The 21,670-nt window shown below is 42.2% G+C and overlaps 1 protein-coding gene across 1 annotated transcript; it reads right to left on the bottom strand.

The window, feature by feature from the left end:
- Nucleotides 1-2,149: 2,149 nt before the first annotated feature.
- On the bottom strand, nt 2,150-21,459 carry LOC146812290 (phosphoenolpyruvate carboxykinase, cytosolic [GTP]-like). Its single transcript, XM_085619284.1, has 10 exons — nt 21,334-21,459; nt 15,590-15,856; nt 15,038-15,219; nt 12,955-13,158; nt 12,671-12,858; nt 5,943-6,105; nt 5,060-5,284; nt 4,806-4,937; nt 3,734-3,829; nt 2,150-3,358 (listed from the first exon to the last, which is right to left on the bottom strand). The coding sequence occupies exons 2-10, from the start codon at nt 15,850-15,852 to the stop codon at nt 2,904-2,906; spliced, it is 1,908 nt and encodes a 635-aa protein (XP_085475410.1). The 5' UTR covers nt 15,853-15,856; nt 21,334-21,459; the 3' UTR covers nt 2,150-2,903.
- Between the last annotated feature and the right edge of the window lie 211 nt (nt 21,460-21,670).

Raw genomic sequence — 21,670 nt, 5'->3', positions numbered from 1 at the left:
TGCAGACTGCAGGAACATTGTTCACTGCTCCATTGTGACTATGTCCTCACCATTTATGACAGGGTCACAGCACTGCTCTTAAGTACATGTCAGTCCCCCCCCCCTAGAGAAGGTCTCTTGTGTCCTGGAGGCAGGGTTCAGTGTATTAAGAATGTAGACACGTAGCTCCCATATGCTTAACTCCCCTAAATGTAGGATTTGAGGGACACCCCTGACACCAGAACCGGAGATCTGAACCATCTACTTCAAAGTAGGACAAAGAGGAGAACCATTTCACTGACAACAAGACCCTGCCCAATAGCACAAAGCAAAAGAGGAATATTGAGCCCCAGAGGCAACAGACTTAGAACTGAGTAAACAGCCCTTGTCGTTAGCTAAAACTCGACACTCCTGGAGTGAGAAACCCCTGTGGAAGCCAGATGCACCCTCAGACTCCCCTGGATTGGTGGGACCAATCCCCTGCACAGTACAGGTGACATGACGCTCTGTATCTAAAGAATCACTGGCCATCAGTCCCTCCAATGGATTGCCCAAACGTAAATGGTGAAGTGCATTCTGGGAGTTGTAGTCTGGCTTTCAATGAAGTTTCAAGCCGCTACCACACTCCCCTGGACCGGAAGACGTAGAAGTTTGTTTTCATTAATTTTACCACTACAAAACCTTGTTGACTACTAGTAGGGTAACTGACCCCTTAACTCCACTCTACATGAAGAGGGCACTTCACAACACCTGCGACCAATGCAAGCAATGACCCCATTCTTGTGTATTTACATCCCTTTTCTGGTAGCGCCGTCCCTATGGTAAAAGCAGCTTGGGCGTGACGCCTGTTTAAAGACCACTGACAGCCAGGACAACCACTGCATCTAGACGCCATGGGCCAGGTAAAATTGAACTGACTGTTGGGCCCGGTCCTAGGAACGCAAGGACTGCTACCCGCAAGGGTAAAACACAACTCAAGCCCTAAGTGACTGATTATCACTAGCAGATTTTTCCATTGACCACAATGTTACACATCTGCACTATTTAATACATTTATTTTCTAATGTTTTGAAAATCCATAACTCCGGTTATATGTATGCTGTTTAGTTTGTTTTGGTGACTAAATTTACCTAAAAATATACTGTATTTTCATAAATTGGTGTAGTATTTTTCTAAAATATTGTCAATTTATGAACCCTTATGGTACTGTCAAATACTTAACACATGTTCTTCCAGTAACACCTGACTGCTCTTTGCCACACTACCAGGACTCAACTAAGGATTGTTGTTGTAAAGCCAATGATCATCTTTAAGGCTTTGTTATAATTTTGCATGATAAGGGCACTCACCCATACCACATATCATGCCGCTTTCCTATAGTATCCATTCCTATTCTTGTGTTTATCCCTCAGAAGCAGTGGTGTAATATTAGCCACCGCACTCCCTGCTGTGGGGGAGGGGGCATCCCCAAGGGGCCCCTTCCGGCACTATGCATGGAGAGCGAGCCCCTAGCCTGAGAGCTCCTGACTGGGTCAGGAGCGTTGGGGTTGGGGCTCCTGCATGTACTTTGTAGGGGGGAGGCCCTCGAGTTTCATTACGCCACTGTACCGGAGTATTTCAGTCTCGCCATATTTTTATTGGATGAGTTGCGTCCTTCCATTGCTCATGTCAGGAACGTGCATTGTAGTGCGTGAACAACTATTATCTGTCCCTCTCTACTTGCAACTCCCCTATTGGTCCATCCACTGACCTCTGTTGATACAGTGAGTAGAGTCCATCTTTTAATTGTTTTGAAATAAGTCCAAGATGGCCATTGGAGGAGTCTACCTAAAGTGGTCAAGTACTTTCTCTGCATCAGTCAGGGTCATAGTTTGGTAACGAGTGGCGTGAACTAGAACATGTTATTTGGAAAGGTTTGGAAAGCCCTTACGTGTGAAGCAACAATATTAAACTAATAATTTTAACCTTTTGGATATTGGTTTTTGAAAGCTAGCTCTTTTATCTCGTATATATGTACAGCGAGTGGGAACGTGACCAGTGAAAAGCCTGTGCATGAAATATGGTTGAAAATACATTTACATAACTGAATTTTGCAGTCTTTCCCCTCTGACACCATTAAGGCCCTCCCAAGTTGTGGTCAAACTTGTGAAATTGGGAATATAATCAAAAGTTTGTTAAAATATAATTTATTAATTATGACAGCTCAGTGATGAAAAGCAATTGGAATTATTACAAACGTGTTCTAGAAAAAAATATTTTATGAGATATAGTTACATTTGCTTAGTCAATTTACATATCAATCTAGACACAAAACTATATATTGCTATAAAATGTCATCTTTTACTTTTCTCACATCTTTTATTGGCCATTTCCTTCTTAAGGTACAGTTTCAACCATCCTCTTGAAACCGTGCAGCCATCCAACGATTCATTGAGTTTCACTCTTTCTTGCATTGTTTTTGAAAATTCATGTTTTGCCACTTTTTATGTATTATAAAAACAAGAGGTGATAAGGATGTGAGCTTACTATGTGTGTATTCCATCTGTTGCTTTCACACACATCCTCTTCCTAGACTCCCTTCATTAAAGTTGAACGTTAAAAAAATGTAACCTTACTCAGGAAGTCAGAAAAAAACTGAAGACCTCTGGTCCAACTGCATAGCAACCTCTGGCACCTGACTCATGCATGTTTTCATAGCTAAACATTCATTCTAAGCATTGCTGATATAGTGCCGCTATAGGCTTTACCGAGGTTGTTCCCGACTGCCGCAGTCATTGTATCAACTTTTAATGTGACTTTACTATATACGTAACAATATAGTAGTCATCACAACTGGCCTTTGCCTGCACCTCAGTGCTCGAGGTGTCTTAGTTATTGTTCAATTCTGTTAATTAAGTGATTCACAAATCACTTTGAGCTGCATCTCACAGCTGTTTAATTCTATTTTCCAGCTCGAGAAGCTCCCGCTCTATTTCATATGGAAGGTCCGTGTTGACTTGTTCATCAAAGTATTTCTTGATGTCTTCCACCTCCTCTTCCCAGAATTCCCTGGACAGGTGGAAAAGCTCAGCCATGTTGACATCTCCCAGCCCTTTTAAGTTGAAGTCCGTGGCAGTGGGCACATAGCCGACGGCCGTGCGCTCAGCGCACTCCTCGCCGTTGATCCTTCGGAACATCCACTCCAGCACACGGGAGTTCTCACCATAGCCGGGCCAGAGGAAGTTGCCCTGTGCATCTTTGCGGAACCAGTTGACATGGAAGATCTTGGGCAGTTTGGCGGCGGGGAAGTGCTCCATGCTCAGCCAGTGGGCGAGGTAGCGGCCGAAGTTGTAGCCGAAGAAAGGCCTCATGGCGAAAGGATCGTGCATGATGACTTTGCCTGAAATTGAATGAGTAAAGAATCACATGTAAATGACACAAGTTATTTTTAGGGGAGAGCTCAGACGTTTGCACACTAGTTAAAAAAACTTTTTGTTAGTCAGGGTGAGTTTTTTTTTTTTTAAGACAGATGAGTTTGGAAGTGATGGCATCCAATTTTGGTACAATCCCTCGAAGGCAGAGGGAGAGAATGTATTTTGTCTCAAGGTTTGTGGTTTTTGTCAGGGGAGTGGCTGGGACTCTTCATTGCATGTATCGAAAAATATATTTTAAAAAAATGACCTTGTTTGTTTGAACGCGGGTGTAGATTCAACCAGACTGTGACACAGGGGACCTTGCAAGACATTTAATAGCACACAACTAAAGTTTGACTCACCTTTGTGCTCTGCGGCTGCTGTCGACTCGGATCTCATGGCCGCCCCCACAAACACCCCATGCGCCCAGCTCAGAGCTTCATAGACCAGAGGAACACCTACAGACCAGAGGAAGAAGCATAAGTTCCATATTCGATAGGAAGCCATTAAAACTCCTTCCAATTAGTTTTATCTATAAAAACATTTATTGTAACCCTTCAACCAGGAATTTATTGTGAAATTAATACAAATCATGCTACACATGTGGCTTGTTGGTTGAGAGCAGAGCTAATAAATCACTCTCCTTATTCCCCCATTATGCCAATAAAATAGCTTTAGGACACAGTGATCAGTCAATATTCTTAAGGTGAAAAGATGTAGGCCGCACTAAGAATCAGCCATATTTGGCAGATCCTTAGTGGCAGAGCCACAGGAAGTGATTCTGCTGCATTTTTCACATTTTGAGGGGTTTGCTGCATAACACATCATATACTGTATAAATTGCAGATGTTTAATTTAAAAAAAATGTTTTTAGCTCAAACGGATCAAAAGTTACTAAAAATGCAGTGACACTTGTTGCTGCAGTGCGGAAGGCACTTCACCAATCCGCTGTAGGTACTTGCGCTACAGAAAGGGAGCCACCCTTGCATGCAGGAGCTGCAGGGCCTGTGTCTCGCATCTGATTGGTTCTATCCATTTTCAATAGTGGACATTTTTCCACGCTTGTATTTTATGATGCCAAGTTACTGTGGTTAAATAGTGTCTACCTACTTGTTACCAACTGTATGCAACTCTGCACAGAAAGAGGCCAGTTTTAACTCTTTCAAAAGACTATAAGCAATTTAAAGTGCCAGTTAATCAACAGACCCAAGCCAATCATTTACAATATCATTATCTATACCCTCCACTCCCTCTCCCTAACCTCTCCTACCCCTTAGACTTTCTTTATTTGTGCTTCTGTTTCTGATTTATATAATATAATTTATATATAAGTTGTACATGATTACTTGTTTGAGTTGACCTTATGTATAATTTCGTATATGCAAAACTCAATAAAAAGCTTTGAAATATCAAAAAACGATTCATAGTAGTTACCTTTAGGCCTGCGTCCTCCAAAAATGATACCCTCGATGGGCACACCCTCAGGGGATTCCCATGCTGGATCAATGATGGGGCACTGGCTGGCGGGAGTGCAGAAACGGGAGTTGGGATGGGCACAAGGCTCATCTGGAGTGGATGAAAAGGCAAAGGAAAATATGAGAACCAGAGATCAAGTCTACAAGCTAGCCCAAAAAGGGATCAAAGTAAGAGAGCTCTACTTTCAGAGGTGTGTGTGCGCTCCTTCTTACCGCTGTCAGGCGTCCATTCCTTGTTCTTCCATGATGTCAGTGTCACCCCAGGTTCTAGGATATCCCCGATGCCCTCCCAGTAGATGCCTCCATCACTGGTCTCCCCAACATTGGTGAATATTGTGTTCCTCTCTATGGTCTTCATGGCATTCGGGTTTGTCTTGACTGATGTTCCAGGAGCAACACCAAAAAATCCATTCTCTGGATTAATAGCCCTGAGGTGACCTGCAACACAGCAAAGTTATCTGTTAGAAAGAAGCTTAAGACTTTCCCTCACATAGCGCATCATACACACCCTTATTACAAACTGCCTGGTACGGTGTGCCTTGGATTAGTGCTCGCTCCAGTCAGTTACAGATTTTTCTATATCTTTAGGTCTCAAATTACCATGACACCCATTACTGGAATTGCGAATCCCAAGCTTTGAGAAAGTGTCAGTGACAGAGAAGATGCTGGGGTTGCAACATAGCCCCACCCCCTGCCCATCCTCTTCCTTTAGCATGGGAGGTGGCAGAACCAGCTTCCCCAGCTCTTCCCCCCACTCCTGGCCCTCCTCCAACCTCCACCGCCCACACCACCAGCCATAACAAGGCACCTGCATCCGCTTGCCGTCTGCTCCAAGCAGGTGGTAAGCTGATGCAGACTTGTGCCATTATATTCAATAGAATGGTATAAAGCACAAGGAACCAGTATTATTCCCCACTCCACAGAAAGTAACTGTCAATCCCCATATTTTGCTGTCAAGAGACCAGCTGGAATTGACAAATCCGCCCCACTATCCTGAACCAAAATAGTGGGGAACTCGCACAAAGAGGGAGCTTGTAATAAAGCTTTTAAAGTATGTCAGTAAAGCAGCCAAAATCTTTAGACATGAGCAGGTTACCTTGTTCATCAAACTTCATCCAGGCAATGTCATCTCCCACACACTCAATTTTCCACCCAGGCAGCGTTGGGTTCATCATGGCCATGTTGGTTTTCCCGCAGGCGCTAGGGAAGGCGGCTGCAAAATACTTCTTCTCACCCTCTGGATTTGTAATGCCCAATATCTGTGGAAGATAAACAGATGTTTGCTTCGCTCACTGTGGAGTGTCCAATGTATTTTCACACCAACTGGAAAACACAAATTACTGCTCACTCTGCAACAATGATACAGACCACCTGTTTTCTCCAATCCGCTTACCAGAAACGAGATATTGCACTATTACCTGCATGTCTAACATGAGACTAACGCTGTTTGAGTCACTTCCAGCTGTTTGGAACCTTTTGAAGAAGATTCAAGAAGAATCTCTCTGTTATCATTGCTGCAGACACATTGGATGCATACGCATGAATGCCAAGTCCTACTGATGGTTCAGAGCATCTCGGGCAGTCAGTGGTTGCTGGGCAGTAGCTGTAGAGGTATTGTTATTCACCACAAGAGTTCCAGGAGCTATTTCCTTTAATTTGGATAACAACATGACTTCCCTTGTACACTGGTGTGTATATATATATTATATTACTTCCATGAACTGCTCTCTGCAGTTCTTCCGACTGTGTCCACCAGACGAGGTTGATGCGGGCTGAACGGGCGCAGGACCCATCTACAAATGTCACAACTTCGCATTGCTGGGCAAGAAACAGTCTTTGTCAGGCTCTGACAAAGACCGGACAGGTCGAAACACGTCAGCCAGTCTAATAAATGAATATTCCAAGACTCGTGGAGGGCGAGCTCTTTCTTGCGCAGTACGACAAGGTTGTGACACACACACACACATATCTATCTATCTATATATATATCCCATAGGATAAAATGCAATTTATATATCGGCGGACAGGATATCAGTCACCGTTGTGACCAAGTAACCCGTCTGCTGAGATCTAATTCAGGCCCTTAGTCTTGACTTATTCCAAAAGACGGTAGAGATTTTGAAAACAGATAGTGCATGACGTAAGTACTTACACTGAGTAAATTCTCCAAGATCTGCTCATGGATAGCTGTTTAATAAAATGCATTTGTTTTTACTTTACATACAGAAAAGTGCATACCGTTCTTTATGTACAGGAATTTCATCAGGTAAAGTGTAGATGTGAACCCAATCTTGTTTATAGTACAACAAGCGTAGTTTATATAAAGCAAATAACAAGAGAATCTTTGGTCAATCTTTTCATATGGAAAAGGTTTGGGCATGCCCATATGCAGATGTCTTTGTGAACTTCTGATTACGGTCTGAGATGACAGTGCTCATTCAGTGGAGCATAGGAGCAGCGCTAAGTGATTTGCGATCGGGTTTTCATCAGCGTTGGGTGCAGGTTGGTGCAACTCAGGGAGTGTGAGCCCAGACGGTTAAGGAACTGAAATTCAGTCCCAAAGAGTCGAGGACCTAAACCCAGTACTCAAAACGATCAGAGACTCCTCCCAAGTCAAAAGTTGACACTTTCAGGATGCTAGGAACTAGCTCCCAAATTCACAACTGACACAAACGTGCGTGCTACCAGAGATCCAGCTGCCAGTGTACCGGCAATGGACAGAGCAGTGGAGGGACCTGTTACAAACATGACAGACCTGAGAATACATGTTGAATGCAGATAGCGTTATCCAACATGCATGTGAAAAGGAAAAACACAGAGTACCTCTTGAGATGCAAAGGGGCAAAGATGGGCTACCAGAAAGTCAGAAATGGTATGAAGAGGGTCAGGGACAATGCAGGGTCACCAGAAAACTTAATCGGTGAATGCTCTCTGCAAGCCCTCAATGTTCTTGATGATAATATCATGGGACTGAGCAGAGCAGCTGTGCTGCAATGCCACTGTGCTTCCAGGGCACTTCTTTTCCTTAAGGTGGCCTCCATGAGTGTGCTGGGCCTTGCTTCTGTCTCACTGTCCAGGGGCCTACTCCCCCATCTTAAACAGTACACGTTCCTCTGTTTCATCAAGTAAGCTTCTTCCTTCAGCATGCCAGCCTTGGTGTCACCTTGCGGTAAACAGACACCTGTAGATTTATTTTGCTACAAACATCTCTCTGGGCTGCTGCACTGGGTTAACCAGCCTCAACCTTTATTTAAAATTGAAACACTCCTCCAAGTCTTTCGCCTGCGTATCAGACTTTTGCGATGGAGATGGAAGGGGCTGGCACCAAATTGCCGATATAATGGAGATTTCACTGAGAAGCCCTTGGCCAAGGCTATTTGACTGCTCTGCAATGTCCAGCACAGGTCAAGAGGTAAAAAGATCTTAGCTAATGTTGGGGTACTGAGGTGGGCTTGGCTGAGCAGATCTGTGTATTCCTCCTTCCCACCACACTTCTACAAGGTATCAGGACAGAGATCCTTTAACATTAGCATGCAGGTTGCCATGTCCATAAAAGAGCACTGAGTCCACTCACAGAGATAAAGGGAGGTCAGAAACACTTGAACAGTGGCATGTTTGACCTAGTTTGATTCATGTATTTGAGTATTGATGAACCTGTAATTCCTAATTCTTGTTTTCTGCTCCTCCTCACAACTCTTCACACTTTCACCTCCCCATTATCTTGCATGCCACTCTACTCCTACCCAGCCTCTTCTTGTAAAGTCTTGGCTCCTTTTTACAGGAGGCCTCCACACCTCAAAATTCCACTTTGTTTTTTTGTCCTATATTCTCTCCTTTATATTTTCTTAATTTTCCTAATTTCTGCAAAACTTTCTAACCGCTTCCTTTTCTCCCCACTTAATCCCCCTTAGCATCAGACGGCTGTGTTCTTTATTCACTGTTCTCGTTTCTCTATGGTCCATAGTGGAACTCGTTTAAACTGTTGTCATGATCTTTTTTCACTTTATGCCTTCATTGTTTACTTATTAGGTATATGAATGGGCAGACCCAATCCCACCTGTTGCTCTATTGTACAGCGTGCACGTTGAATTGTGATTCGTAAATATGATGAATTAATAAATGAACAAATACGTAAATAAAATATATTTCCTATGTTATCCTCAGCAGATCATATTTCCTTCTACCTTCATATACTTATTTTTGCCTCTCAGATCGCGTGATACTCCATCAATATATGCCCTCCAGTGTTCACTTGCTAAAGATGATTATACTCTGAAATATCGAATTCAAGAATATTGTGATTTTCTAATATTGCGGACAAAATATCGAGGGACAAGATATCGAAAGGTAAGGTCATAGAGGGAAGTACAGACTTACTATTCTTTACTCCAAATCTGTGTACCTTGAAGATATATATATATTGTCAGGTATATAGCTGAGGAGTTCTGTATAGAAATTCTAAACTAACTCCACATCTATGTACCTTGCAAATATATATATATATATTGTCGAGGTATTTAGATGTGGAGTTTGGTATAGAATTTCTTGGTTTTCGGTCTATGAGCTTTGTGTTCCACTATTTCTGTAGTCAATATTCAGGATCCACAACTTAAAGATAAATTCCGGTTGTTTAAGGAGTAGTGACAAGCATATACTGGCACATGCATCAAGCTAGGATTTTGCGAGTCCTTAATTGCGAATATTAAGGATTCGCAATTAAGGACTTGCAAAATCCTATGCATGTAGGAATCGCTATATGAATAGCGATTCCTACACGTTCCTTATTTGTGACTCGCAAATTGCGAGTCACAAATAAGGAATAGCGTCCCTTTCATTCCTATGGGCCTACAGGCCCATAGGAATGAATGGGAAGTTGCAAGCACAATTTGCGAGTACCAATAGGTACTCGCAAATTGCGCATGCAATTTCAGGGTGCAAGGGTGTCAAAGGAACACCCTGTTGCACCCCTGAAATTGACCTGTGCACATATGTTGCACACACACATGCCCTAAGGGCATGTGTGTGCGCAACATGAAACTTTGAAAAATGCACAAAAGTGCATTTTTCAAAGGTTTTGCAAATTACCATGAAGTTCAACTTCATGGTAATTTGCCATTCCTTAAATGCAATCGCAATTTATGTAATCGCAATTTAGAGATTACTTAAATTGCGATTTTTGCATATGGGATGATGCATCCCAAATGCAAAAATACCGGTCGCAAAGGGTCAGATTCTGAGAATCTGCCCGTTTGCGACCGTTTTTTCTTTTGATGCATGTGCCCGATAGTCCTTCTGAACTTCACAATGCTTCGTAGATGTTAAGAAAAAGGTGGAATATGGATTTCGACACTTTCACTCCATTTATCTACAGCCATCAGAGAGAGAGAACCAGTATATTTTGGTATATTTGCTATGATTTGCTGTGTTGCAAATTTTTGGATAGCTGTGCTTCTTTGAAGACAATCTCCATGAAGTTATTTCTAAACTTCCGACAGATCAAACTTCGAAAATATGCACACTTGAGTTCAGCCTGTCGCCATGATGGTCTGTTATCCTGCAAAGTAGAGTTATCTAGTTGTTCCCTAAAAGGTAAGTTGCCTGTCGTGAGAGAGCTGTAACTGTGTTGGTAGCTGCGCACAATTTTACTAGCAATGTAACCACGTGTTGGTCTCACCCTGATCACTCCAATTAATGTTCTAATATAATTTCACAAAATAACAACCAGATTAGTTGTGCTTGTGTGACTGCACCCAATTTACAAACTGCATCATCCTGCAGGTGTTTGACTGCATGATTTTCACCAGGTACAGTAAGCCACACATGTTGTGGGAAAACAGAGCAGAGTTTGCGCACCTCAGAAGGAGGAAACAAGCTCAATTACAGCTTTAGCTCCTATTAAAAACTCTGAAACTAACTTGGCGCAGTAATTGCCCACCTGCTAATGAATGCACATCAGGGTATCTCAAAATATGTGTGAGCAATTATCACACCAAATTTGCACCGACTTAGAATTAGAGCCTTTGCATTTCTCACTTTCACATTTCTCTGTCAGTTCTAATGTTACTTGATCTCCTGAAGAGAGTTGTACCAAAATATTCTTGCTGACATAGTGACCTACATTTATATTGTGAACGAAGGGGCATATGTATCAAACGATTTTGTATTCGCAAATGCTGCGATTCGCAAAAAAACCAGCGTTTGCGAATACAAAATCACAAAACGCGATGTATGAGCCATTTTCACATCGCATTATTAAGGAATCCCTAATTTTGCGATTCCTTAATTTTACGTAAGCATTTAAGGAATCGCAAATTGCGATTCCTAAAATGCTATGTAACAAGCACCCAAGTTGTTTGATTTCTCCTTAAGAAATCGCAAATTACCACCAACTTCAAGTTGGTGGTAATTTGCGATTTCTTTGAAAAATGCACTTTTTGGCATTTTTCAAAGTGCCATGTGGCGCACATACATGGGCATGTATGTGCGCCATATGCGCACACATGCTCATTTCAGGGGTGCATCGGGGTGTCCTTATGACACCCTTGCACCCTTGAAATTATTTTTAATTTGCGATTCTCTAATTGCGAATCGCAAATTGAGAATGTCTTCCCATTCATTCCTATGGGCCTACTGGCCCATAGGAATTAATGGTAAGGTATTGCTTAATTGCGATTTCGCAATTTGCTAATCGCAATTAAGGAATAACAAGAAATCGCAAAATATTTGTGAATAATTAAATACATCCCGTTTTGCGATTCTCAAATAGCGATTCTCAAAAAATCGCTATTTGAGAGTCGCAATAATGGATTTTGATACATATGCCCCTTAATATCTATTCCCAGAATATTGTTCTGATGGAGTGAACAATAGTAAGTCTACTCTTACCTTGGCAATATTTTCATAGTCGATTTTATGGTCATGCTATATTTGTAGGTCGATATTTGAGCCACGATATTGTGCTATACAACCTCTCTGAGGCATGTTTATAACCTATACTGTGTTTATTCCGTTGCGTTACCTAATTGTTTCCTTGTTATCCTCTTTAGGGCTCCTTTCCTCCATTATGCACACATTTAGTTACATTCTCGTGCCTTTCGCAAAGAATTTGCAACTTAAACCATGAACGACTGCGGTTGCCGGCTCTCAACTACGCTAAATGTGCATATACTTTACTACCATTGCAATAATAATTACATCTTAGAACTGTCACTATGTCTGCAATTGTATTCAACATGTCTACCTGATTTCGGTAGGGATCCGAAACTTTATCCAGGCCCACTGGGATTATGCGGCAGGGGCGGACCAAATTATGTTACTGCTTTGACTAAATTGTGCGGCAGGAAAACCAAATTGTGCCGGCCAGTGCGACACAATTTGTGATAGTATTACTTCATTATTTTGTCATTTTTTGCACATTGGAACAAAGTCTGGGCAAATATGTCACCTCGTTAGTACCTGGTTACCAACCAAATACAGCAATAAGCAATGGAAAGATGACCACTCTACCTTTAAGAAGGGCCTTCCACTGCGCGGGAACACATAATGCTGTGTTTTTTGTAACTTTTAATGCATTTGAGCAAAAAACAACATTTGTTTTTGTTAAATTTAGGAGATTATGCAGCAAATGAGGGATGATGCGGCAAATGCAGTAAATCCATAACTAAGCGGAAAACACCACAGCCCCAGAATCATATAATTTCAGTGGCCCTGACTATCACATATTGCCGAAAAGTTGATGATAAAGCAAGACAATTGTCAAATGTTTTAGTGTTCGGTGCCTACAGTACTCCGTATGACTTTCATGTAGATATAACCATATCCTACCAGCATGTGTTCAGCCAGCCATCCCTCCTCCTTGGCAATCCTGCTGGCGATCCTCAAAGCAAAGCACTTTTTCCCCAACAAAGAGTTCCCTCCGTAGCCGCTGCCGAAGGACACGATCTCTCTGCGTTCAGGTATATGTGCGATAAGTGTCAGATCAGGGTTACAGGGCCAGTTGTTCACCAAGGGATCTACAGACATACAATAAGTGCAACATTAATATGAAATTTGAACCAGATGAAGAGATAGAGGGAGAGAAACTACCCTATAACCTGTTGTTAACCTACTTTTCAGTGGTAAGGGGCAGCCAACTGAATGGAGGCATTTCACAAACTCGCCGTCACCCAGGGCTCGTAAGACGTCGGTGCCCATCCGGGTCATGATCCTCATGCTGGCCACGACATATGGTGAATCAGTCAGCTCAATCCCAATCTTAGACAGGGGCGACCCAATGGGACCCATACTGTAAGGGATGACGTACATGGTGCGACCTACAAAACAACACAGGTTTCATGTTAAGGAAAGTTGCCATAGAGATCGCATTATGTACCACAGTTCACACAGACTAGACTGCCTATCTTCGTTGTGAACACTCATGACCTGAAGGGAGCCTTTTATAAACCGGAAAAATCTGGAGGCATTTTGAAACGCTTAAGCAATCACAAGTGATCATCAATTACATACAGATTTCACTTAAAAGGTAACCAATTGGTCTTGATAAGAGATGGAAACTGTAAGAGATTTTTATGAATTTATATTTTTGTTGTGCGCCATAAACAATGTGCCGAATGCATTTGCACACTCTATTTAACATGTATACACTGCTGTAGTGATATTGCTTTTGGAATTAATTTTCTATGTTTATGACTGCTTTTTCCTGATGTATGTTAAATAGGCCACATCATTAGTGCAAACACTAGTCAATCTCTGCCATTCATCCTGTCTACTCCCCTACCCAACTTCTCTCCTTGCAAACTCTCCAGCACACTGTCAAGCTGAAATATAATGGCTTATTTCTATTGGTACTAGCCTGCTCTTGATTAACTTTTCGCTGTTCCTCCACAATGTGAAACATTCACAAAGTATTTCCGTTAGTTTACTGTGCTCCGTTCATTTACATAATGCATTATTGTTCATGTATGTAGTTATGTTCTAGCATCTCCAGGCGACATTAGCACAGAGGGAGCTGAAGAATGTATTCATGTGGTGGGTTAGTGCTTAGAAGGCAATGTGACTTTTATTTTTCATGTGCTCTGATTTGCTGATGAAATGATACATTTATTCACACCACAGTGAGTTCATGGTCACTGTAATTTCATATGCAAAAATAATGTATAAAAACACCTTGATTTTGGGTATGATCCAGAGCCTTCATGAATGCTAGAATGGGATGCTGTCTGTTTTATTTCTGATTTCACTATCTATTTGGGACTTAGAATAATTTCAGTTTTTTGCATGTGCTGTATAACTTCGCATTGGTGAGCTTTCATGACACTGACTGCGTTTTGCTTTATTCTTGAATTGGGTAATAAAACCCTTTAACTTTTCATTGATCTCTAACTCAATTATTAGACTCTATCATTTATTTAAGTTTTGTATATATGATTTTTCATGCTTTGGAAGGTGTCTTAACTAGTGGACACATTTTCTCATGAAATTGGGGATTAACACCTTCTCCGATCCAGTGAAACGTGGGAACTCTGATTGAGGAAAAGTTTGGGGTGTCTGAAATTTTGCACCTCCATTTTGCTCCCACAAATCAAAAGCAATGGTTTGCCACCATTCCTATTTTCGCTATATCTTATGAGACCATTTTTTTCAATTTATCAATTAGTAACTTCCAACATGTTTCACTGATGATCCATCTACCCATCCACTTTCCTGTTTAAGAAGAGGGTGTGTCAATGTCCTACAGTTAGCTGTAGAATATGTGTACCAGCTGTCTATTGGTTTACATGATTTACTGTCAACATCTTATCCACTCTACAAAACAGGCCAAACTCTTATTTTAGCTCTGTATACATTGGTCTTTGGCAGATGTATTAACCAATCAACTTCATGTAGTCAAATGTTTGTCATAAACATTGGCTTGGTTGTTTCCTACACGAGGCATTATTTATGAGACCATTAACAAAATCTGCTTTTTCCCTTTATTGAATAATTTGATTGGCACTTCCAACCAACATAGAGATTCCTATCCTACAGTGGTCCCCAAACATTTTCAATGTACCTCTAAGCTAAATTATTAAACATTGCTATGTATGGAATTCAACATGTTTTCAACATGGTGAAGAATCTTGTGCATCAATTATTTTTGTTCCCTCATCACCTTTGTGGGCTCCCTTAATGATGTTGTATTTTAATCCTCACCTTTCATGCATCCAGGAAACCGGGCCTTAAATGCCTTATCGAAGTCGTCCTCCGACATCCAGCGCCCCAGCTGACTGGTTCCGGTCTTGGAGATGGGCACGGTGTCCCTCTGCTCTTGAGTAATGATGACCGTCCTGCTCTCAATTCGGGCTACATCCCTGGGGTCGGTGAGAGCCAGCCAGCTATGGAAAGAGAGGACAGACTGTGTCAGTATTCTTCGACAAATACCATGGGACTTCAAACCGCAAGTTACTTTTGGGCACCTAAATGAGAGACAAGTGTACCCTGGAATGTGGCAGATTAATTTCTGAAAATACCTTTATGTTTATGAAATGCGGAGAACTGTCAAGTTATTTCTATCAACCGGTACAATCTGTTTGCAGAAATCTGATATCTCTCCTCATCATCATTTCTATCCTGTCACAACCACAGACTATTAAATTAGTTACTAGAGAATCTCTAGGTCTCAGGAGTCAAACTGCAAATTGGCTGTGAAATAGACATGTATTTATATACTACGAACCCTTGTAGGAGAGGGCGCCGTTCACTCACCAGTTCTCATACTTGGTCAGCCTCTTGACCATGTTGCGCTCCTCCATGAGGGCCAGGATCCCCTCGTTCTCCTCCTCGGACCCGTCACAGATGTGGATGCTCTCGGGCTGGCACACCTTGGCACTGCCCACCACAAAGGCTCTTACATCTGGGCTCAGGCTGTTCAGTTCCCCTTGGACCATCTTGCTGGTGATCTTACCCTCATTCTGCAAGAGCGGCGCCATCTTAGGTGAGACCGAAGAGTGTCTCAGCGAATGAATCATCTTACTGAATAGAAGTTGGAAAAGAAGATTTCAGATACTCAATAAATTCAGTATCAATGATGTTAAAAGACTGATTCCTTCTTCAGTTAAGACTCCCATTATAGCCCAGTCTAAAGATGAGGCGACAGTTTCTTTACACATTACTGTATAGCCTATTAATATCTAAGGAATAATGAAAAAGCACACAATGGCCCTACTGGTTGGGTTACCAAATAGCCGTGCCTAATTTTCAATAGAATAGGTAACTGGGCCTAAAGAATCCTGTGACCGGCGCTATGGAAGGCCGGGTGCTGAATAACACGGCTGTATAGTCCTGATTCCACCCCATGCCTCTTTAATCCACCATCTCACTCTTGGTCTTTTCATCCCTGCTTTCTCTCTTTGTCACAGATTTTCCATCTTTCTGTCCCCCCTTCTTTCACCTTATTGTGCTGATCTCTCTCTTGCTCTGGATCAAAGCCTTTTGAAGACAAATAAGTACCAGTCCGCAAACATAAGTGTGGTGAGCCCCACCTGCATCAACCGGCTCAAATTAAGAACTGCCAGCAAGAGTTCCCTAGGGCTGGTATCCATAAAGACCGAGATTTGACTGCATGCTGTATTATGAAGCCAACATCAAGTCTGAAGCCTCTAAAGCTGGTGGTGGGTGTGTGGGGGTGGGTTTAGGGCTTAATCAGAAGGGTTTTGCAATTTTCAAACTTTTTTCTCTCTTTATACCAGGCCTGTGCATACTTTTCATTTTACAGGCATAATCCCACAAAATTACCAAATTTCACATTACTTCTGAAATTTTAGCCATTTCACATAATACAAAATACTTTTGCTTAAGAAAGACTGCTTAGGGTAGAGAAGTTCTCTCCAAGAGACATTTTCTGCTTAAAACCACCCTCTTTCTCCTGCACTGGGCCTTCACCTAGAAAAGTCACATGAGATACTAATAATAACAAGCTTATAAAGCGCTTGGTTACACTTACTAGTGTGTCCCCGCGCTGCGGCACAAATCAGGTTCCGGGCAGAGGAAAGAAGAAGATATTAAGCAAAAGAACTCAAAGATGGAAAGAGCCAGGTCTTTAGCTTTCTCTGAAAGACTGTCTCCGCAGACTCTAGCCGGAGCCCCGGGGGGAGTTTATTCCAATGTTTGGCAGCTAGGAAACGAAAGGGGCGGCCACCCATCCTAGCTCTCCTAATGGTCGGAATGCTAACCTGCCCTGTCCCGCTAGATCTCAAACAGTGGGTGGGAGAGTATGGGGTAAGAAAGTCATGCAGATAGGTGAGGCCTTTTCTCTGTAAAATGCGATGGCTCACACACATAGCTTTAAAAAATAATTTGTTGCCTTACCAGGAGCCAGTGAAGGGAAGCCAAGGCCTTGTTGGAAGAGGCTCTCCTGGATAACATTAAAACGAGACGACCCGCAGCATTCTGAATGCGTTGGAGTCTCTGCACACACTTGGAACTAGCTTCCAGATAAAGGGCGTTCCCATAATCCATGTGTAATGTCACCAGAGCGTAGACCATAGTTTTCCTCGCTGAAATTGGCAGTACATCTAAGGTCTTCCGGAGACCTCGCAGAACCCCAAAACATTTTCCTGCCACTCGCCTAGTGGGATTATCAAAGGAAAGCTTGGAATCCAACCACACCCCAAGATTCTTTACCTGGTCACAAGGGGACGGGGTTGGTCCCAGTGTCTGAGGCCACCATGCTGATGACCAGATTGTGGGAGCTTTACCTATCACAAGAATATGTGCCAATATTTGCGTAATGTTGTGTAATTTCACACAATATCCCTAAAATTTCACAAAATGGCAGAAGAAAAATTATGCACAGGCCTACTTAACATCCAACATTGAAGGTCTTAATGTTTTCCTGCATGCAGCATTTCACAAATAGTTGAATGAATGTGCTATATGCTACTGTTGGATGCTTCAAGGAGACCTTGGTTACTCTTTTGTCTTCAGCAGATGTCTACTCATGCTGGTCGGTGATGTTTCAACTCTACTGAGGGTGACAGATTGTGAACACTCCGTGCTCCCTTGTCTCCTGTCATCTTGAACACTTCATACATGTTGTGGAGACTGCTGTGCTGCTTGTCTTCCCTATCTCCTGGTCCCCGATATTCCTCATGCCGTTTTATGACATTGCAGGTGGATGTTGGAATACAGGCGTCAATAGACAAGAGATGTGGCCTATTTGTAAGGGGAAGCAGTCGGAACACCGCATTCTAAAACACAAGCGTTCCGACAGCGCAGGCCCAACCACGCATGCCTTAACCACGCATATGTCTTAACCACGCATATGCGTTAATGCAATGCGCGGTCTAGTTGTGGGCTGCTGTGGACGGAAGCCGGAATACCTCGCAGGAAGCGTTGCGGTAAGGGGAACTGGGTGTAGTTCTGGGCTGGGGGATTGGGTAGTTTTCTAGGCTGGGGTGGGTCGGTTTGTTTTCTGAGCTTGGGGGGGGTCGGGGTAGTTTTCTGGGCTGGGGAGTGGGTCAGGGGTTTTTAGTGGGCTGGGGGTGGGTCGGGGTAGTTTTGTACGCTGCGGTGAGTCAGGGGTAGTTTTGGGGCAGGGAGTGGGGCAGGGTAGTTTTCAGGGCTGGGTGGTTGGAGGAAGTAGGGGTATTTGGACCTCAGGGCGGGAAGAGGGTGGGAGAAGTTTGTAGCTTAGGGTGGGTGGAGGGAGGGTCGGGACCTTAGCCATGCATACCCCTTTACCATTCATGCCTTTACTACGAAATTCTGTGGTAAAGGCATGCGTGGCAAAGGAATGTGTGGTTAAGACGCATTCGTTGTTTAAGTTGTGTGGTAGAGGCACGCATGGTTTATCCTCTTGTGGTTCTATCATACAACCATTTGTTAAACTGTCAGATGTAAAATCAAGGACATGTGGCTCAGTGGTCCAGTGGCTAGAGCTTCTGACTTTTGAATGTTGAAGCCAGGTTTGAAAGTTTATAGCCTAGCTTAGGGTCAACAGACTGTTTTTGGTTTTGGGCAAATCACCAAATCTCCCTGTGCCTGAAAAGGGAAAAAAATGTGTAACATAGTCTGGTTCTGTTGTAAAGACCGCTAATGCCCTTGTCCCAGGTACGAGTTAGAAAAAAAACTATAACCAATAAATTAAGGATGAGAACAATATTCTGTACTTAAGTTCCATTTTACCAAATTTGCAACAACATACAAATCTTTTGTTCTTTAATTCCCTCACCTATAAATCTTTGAATTGTTTGTAAACCAGACACTTATCATATTGAGCACAAAGTGTATTTTTAACAGGGCATTTGAGCCTAACTGTCCAGTCTATGGTGTCACATAAATTAATCTATGAAAAAATTGTAGCTAAACCTAAAATCAAAGGAATACACTGAGGGTGAGAACGACGGTTCAAGTTATAAAATATCAACTCATTTCAACAGTAACCATCCGAACCAATAACAAAAACACCACAGTGACATTATATCTAATCAATTATTTTATGAAAGCAGTTCTATTATTAGAGTTCTTGGATTGGATGCTGTGGTCACCAGCTGGCAGCTCAACAGGTATTTTTTTAAACTGGAGTCTGGTGAAAGACATAAGAATATATAGAACACAAACATGAGGTGTCAGCAGAGGAACGTGAAACATGGCGGGACTTGCCAACTGTGTTTCTCCAATCTCAGTATGGAGGTGATGTCAAGCTAACTGTTTACTGAAGGTGAAACTTAGGTATAATAGTTGCATGGGGAAAGTAAAATAGGGATGAAAGTGGGGGAGGTGGTCTATTGCCTCTACAGTCATGTTCTTCAGGGAGATTCATGGAACGACCTAAGTTCATGGATTTACCTGATAAAATGGTGTCCACACAACTTGCATTGTTTTACCGGACAAAATGTTGCCTAGCAGACCTGCACTGTGCCCAGAAAGTTAAGAATTCTAATGCAAACTGCCAGAGGAATCCTTACATTGATGGTCCGAAGGACTTGTGGACATCGGCATTAAGTACACCAGACCATCTGCCCTATTTAGACCCGACAGCCCGATGTACTTTTTTTTTCTTTCTTGGACCACCATGGAAAGCCTGGCAGCCCGAACAGGATAAAAAAAACAGAAAAATGACGTCTACACCCTGGGAGAAAACTTCAGAGTGTCAGCGTTGTTTGTTTCTTATTTTACATAAACAAACTCCTGGTTTGGGAGTCTGTTTTGTAAAACAGAAATGTTTGCTCAGTGGCTGCATGAAACATGGTGGGTACTCAGAAAACTATTACTGCCTTCAGAAGAGCCTTTAAAGGCAAAGAGAGCTCCACCAAGCCTGCGGAGATCTCTTTTTATGGTGGGCAGTAGTCCGGAAAGGTAACAAATTGCAACCAGTAGTTTTGCGACCATTGCAGTGTTTTGACAATGTACTAATGAGTCATTTTGCAAAATACAAAATCTCACTTCATCGCAATTTGACCTACCTTATGAATATAAATGAGCAGCGTCACAAATTGTAGCCCACTGCTGGTGTCGGCAGACCACCATGTCTGTCATTGCCTTTAAATAAAGCAATCTTTTTTTTAATGCAGCCCGTCTTCCTTAAAGGAAAACAGGGTGTGTTTAAAAAAAGAAAAGAAAAGTTTAACAAACATTTTATACTCTTAAAGATGCTTTTGTCAACATTCTCTAGGAGTGTCTCTTGAGGACCCCTTTCCGTTTGCGAGTGGTTTACCTCTACCTTTCAGTAGTCAGTAAAATATTAATGTTTTGTGACCATATTTTTGTTGGAAAACATTATTACATCCAACTCTGAATCACTATTTTGAAGTAACGCCTAAACATGCCCTTCACAAACACCAATTCAGTATTTAGTCTTAAACACAAATTGTGATTCTCTAACAAGGCATACAAAAAGGGAATTTTGTTGTCACAAACGGTCTGATTTTACTAATCTGACTATTTGCGACCACAAAGCGGCTTGGTATGTCTGGCCTTAAGTCTAGAGTTTCCACTCAACGACGAGTGAGAGACGCATCGCAAACCTCATCTTACTACTATGATCTCCCAAATAAACACTTTCTAGACTCTTCCCTCTTCTACCCCCCCATTATCCTACTCATTCCAACTAACAGACTCCCGTGCCCACCACTCAAATCAATCTCAAATTTCCCAATACTAATACACCACTAGTCCTTTTTGAGTTTCGGAGTAGCGTGCTACTCGCCGAAAAGCGCTTCGACGCCTCGTCAGGTGTAGTAAGCGCTATATAAATACAATTACAATTGCAATATAGAAACAGTGAAGTACAGTAGTGCAAAGCACCTTCAGCTAACAATTTACATCGCTAGAAAATATTAGGAAGCATTTGATAACTTTTGCTAATTATTCCATTTCTGAACCAATCTTTCAATACAAAATGAAACAGAAGACTTATAGTGAATAGTTGCACAAACTACACAGCAAAGCGTTATAAAATATAATTTAAGTTAAGAAATTGTATTTTTTTAATTCGGTATTTGACTTACCTTTTTCTTTGAATGTGGCTGAGAGACTCAGTCAGCTGCAAAATGGTTTCCTCTCTTTAAGTTCCTTGAATACGCTCAGGAGGTTCCTCGAATCGTCTCTTGCTCTTGAAGCGTTGTTGACTTACTGTTCTTCCGTGTGGCTTTAAATAGTTGTCTTGGAGTTGAGAGCCCGCCCTGCTGCCACAGGTGAGTGGAGGAGGCTTGTCACTGACATCATCAGGTGTCCATCCCTCCCCTTGGAACTCGGCCATAAACAACATATTCATAAACAATTTACAAGAAAGTAAAGCCCTCAAGGGAGTAATGATTGATCAGGTTATTGGTTGTTAAGTTCCCA

Source organism: Triturus cristatus, chromosome 7 (assembly GCF_964204655.1).
Source record: "Triturus cristatus chromosome 7, aTriCri1.1, whole genome shotgun sequence".
Taxonomy (NCBI): Eukaryota; Metazoa; Chordata; class Amphibia; order Caudata; family Salamandridae; genus Triturus; species Triturus cristatus.
This window is presented reverse-complemented; position numbering and strand designations above follow the sequence as displayed.

Bases quoted from the DNA above. Each gene is read 5' to 3' on its own strand.
- LOC146812290 (XM_085619284.1), bottom strand. From the start codon at position 15,852: ATGATTCATTCGCTGAGACACTCTTCGGTCTCACCTAAGATGGCGCCG. The intron at 4,938-5,059 runs GTAAGAAGGAGC...CATCCACTCCAG, and splicing joins GGAATGGACGCCTGACAGCG to ATGAGCCTTGTGCCCATCCC. The intron at 3,359-3,733 runs GTGAGTCAAACT...ATTCAATTTCAG, and splicing joins AGCAGCCGCAGAGCACAAAG to GCAAAGTCATCATGCACGAT.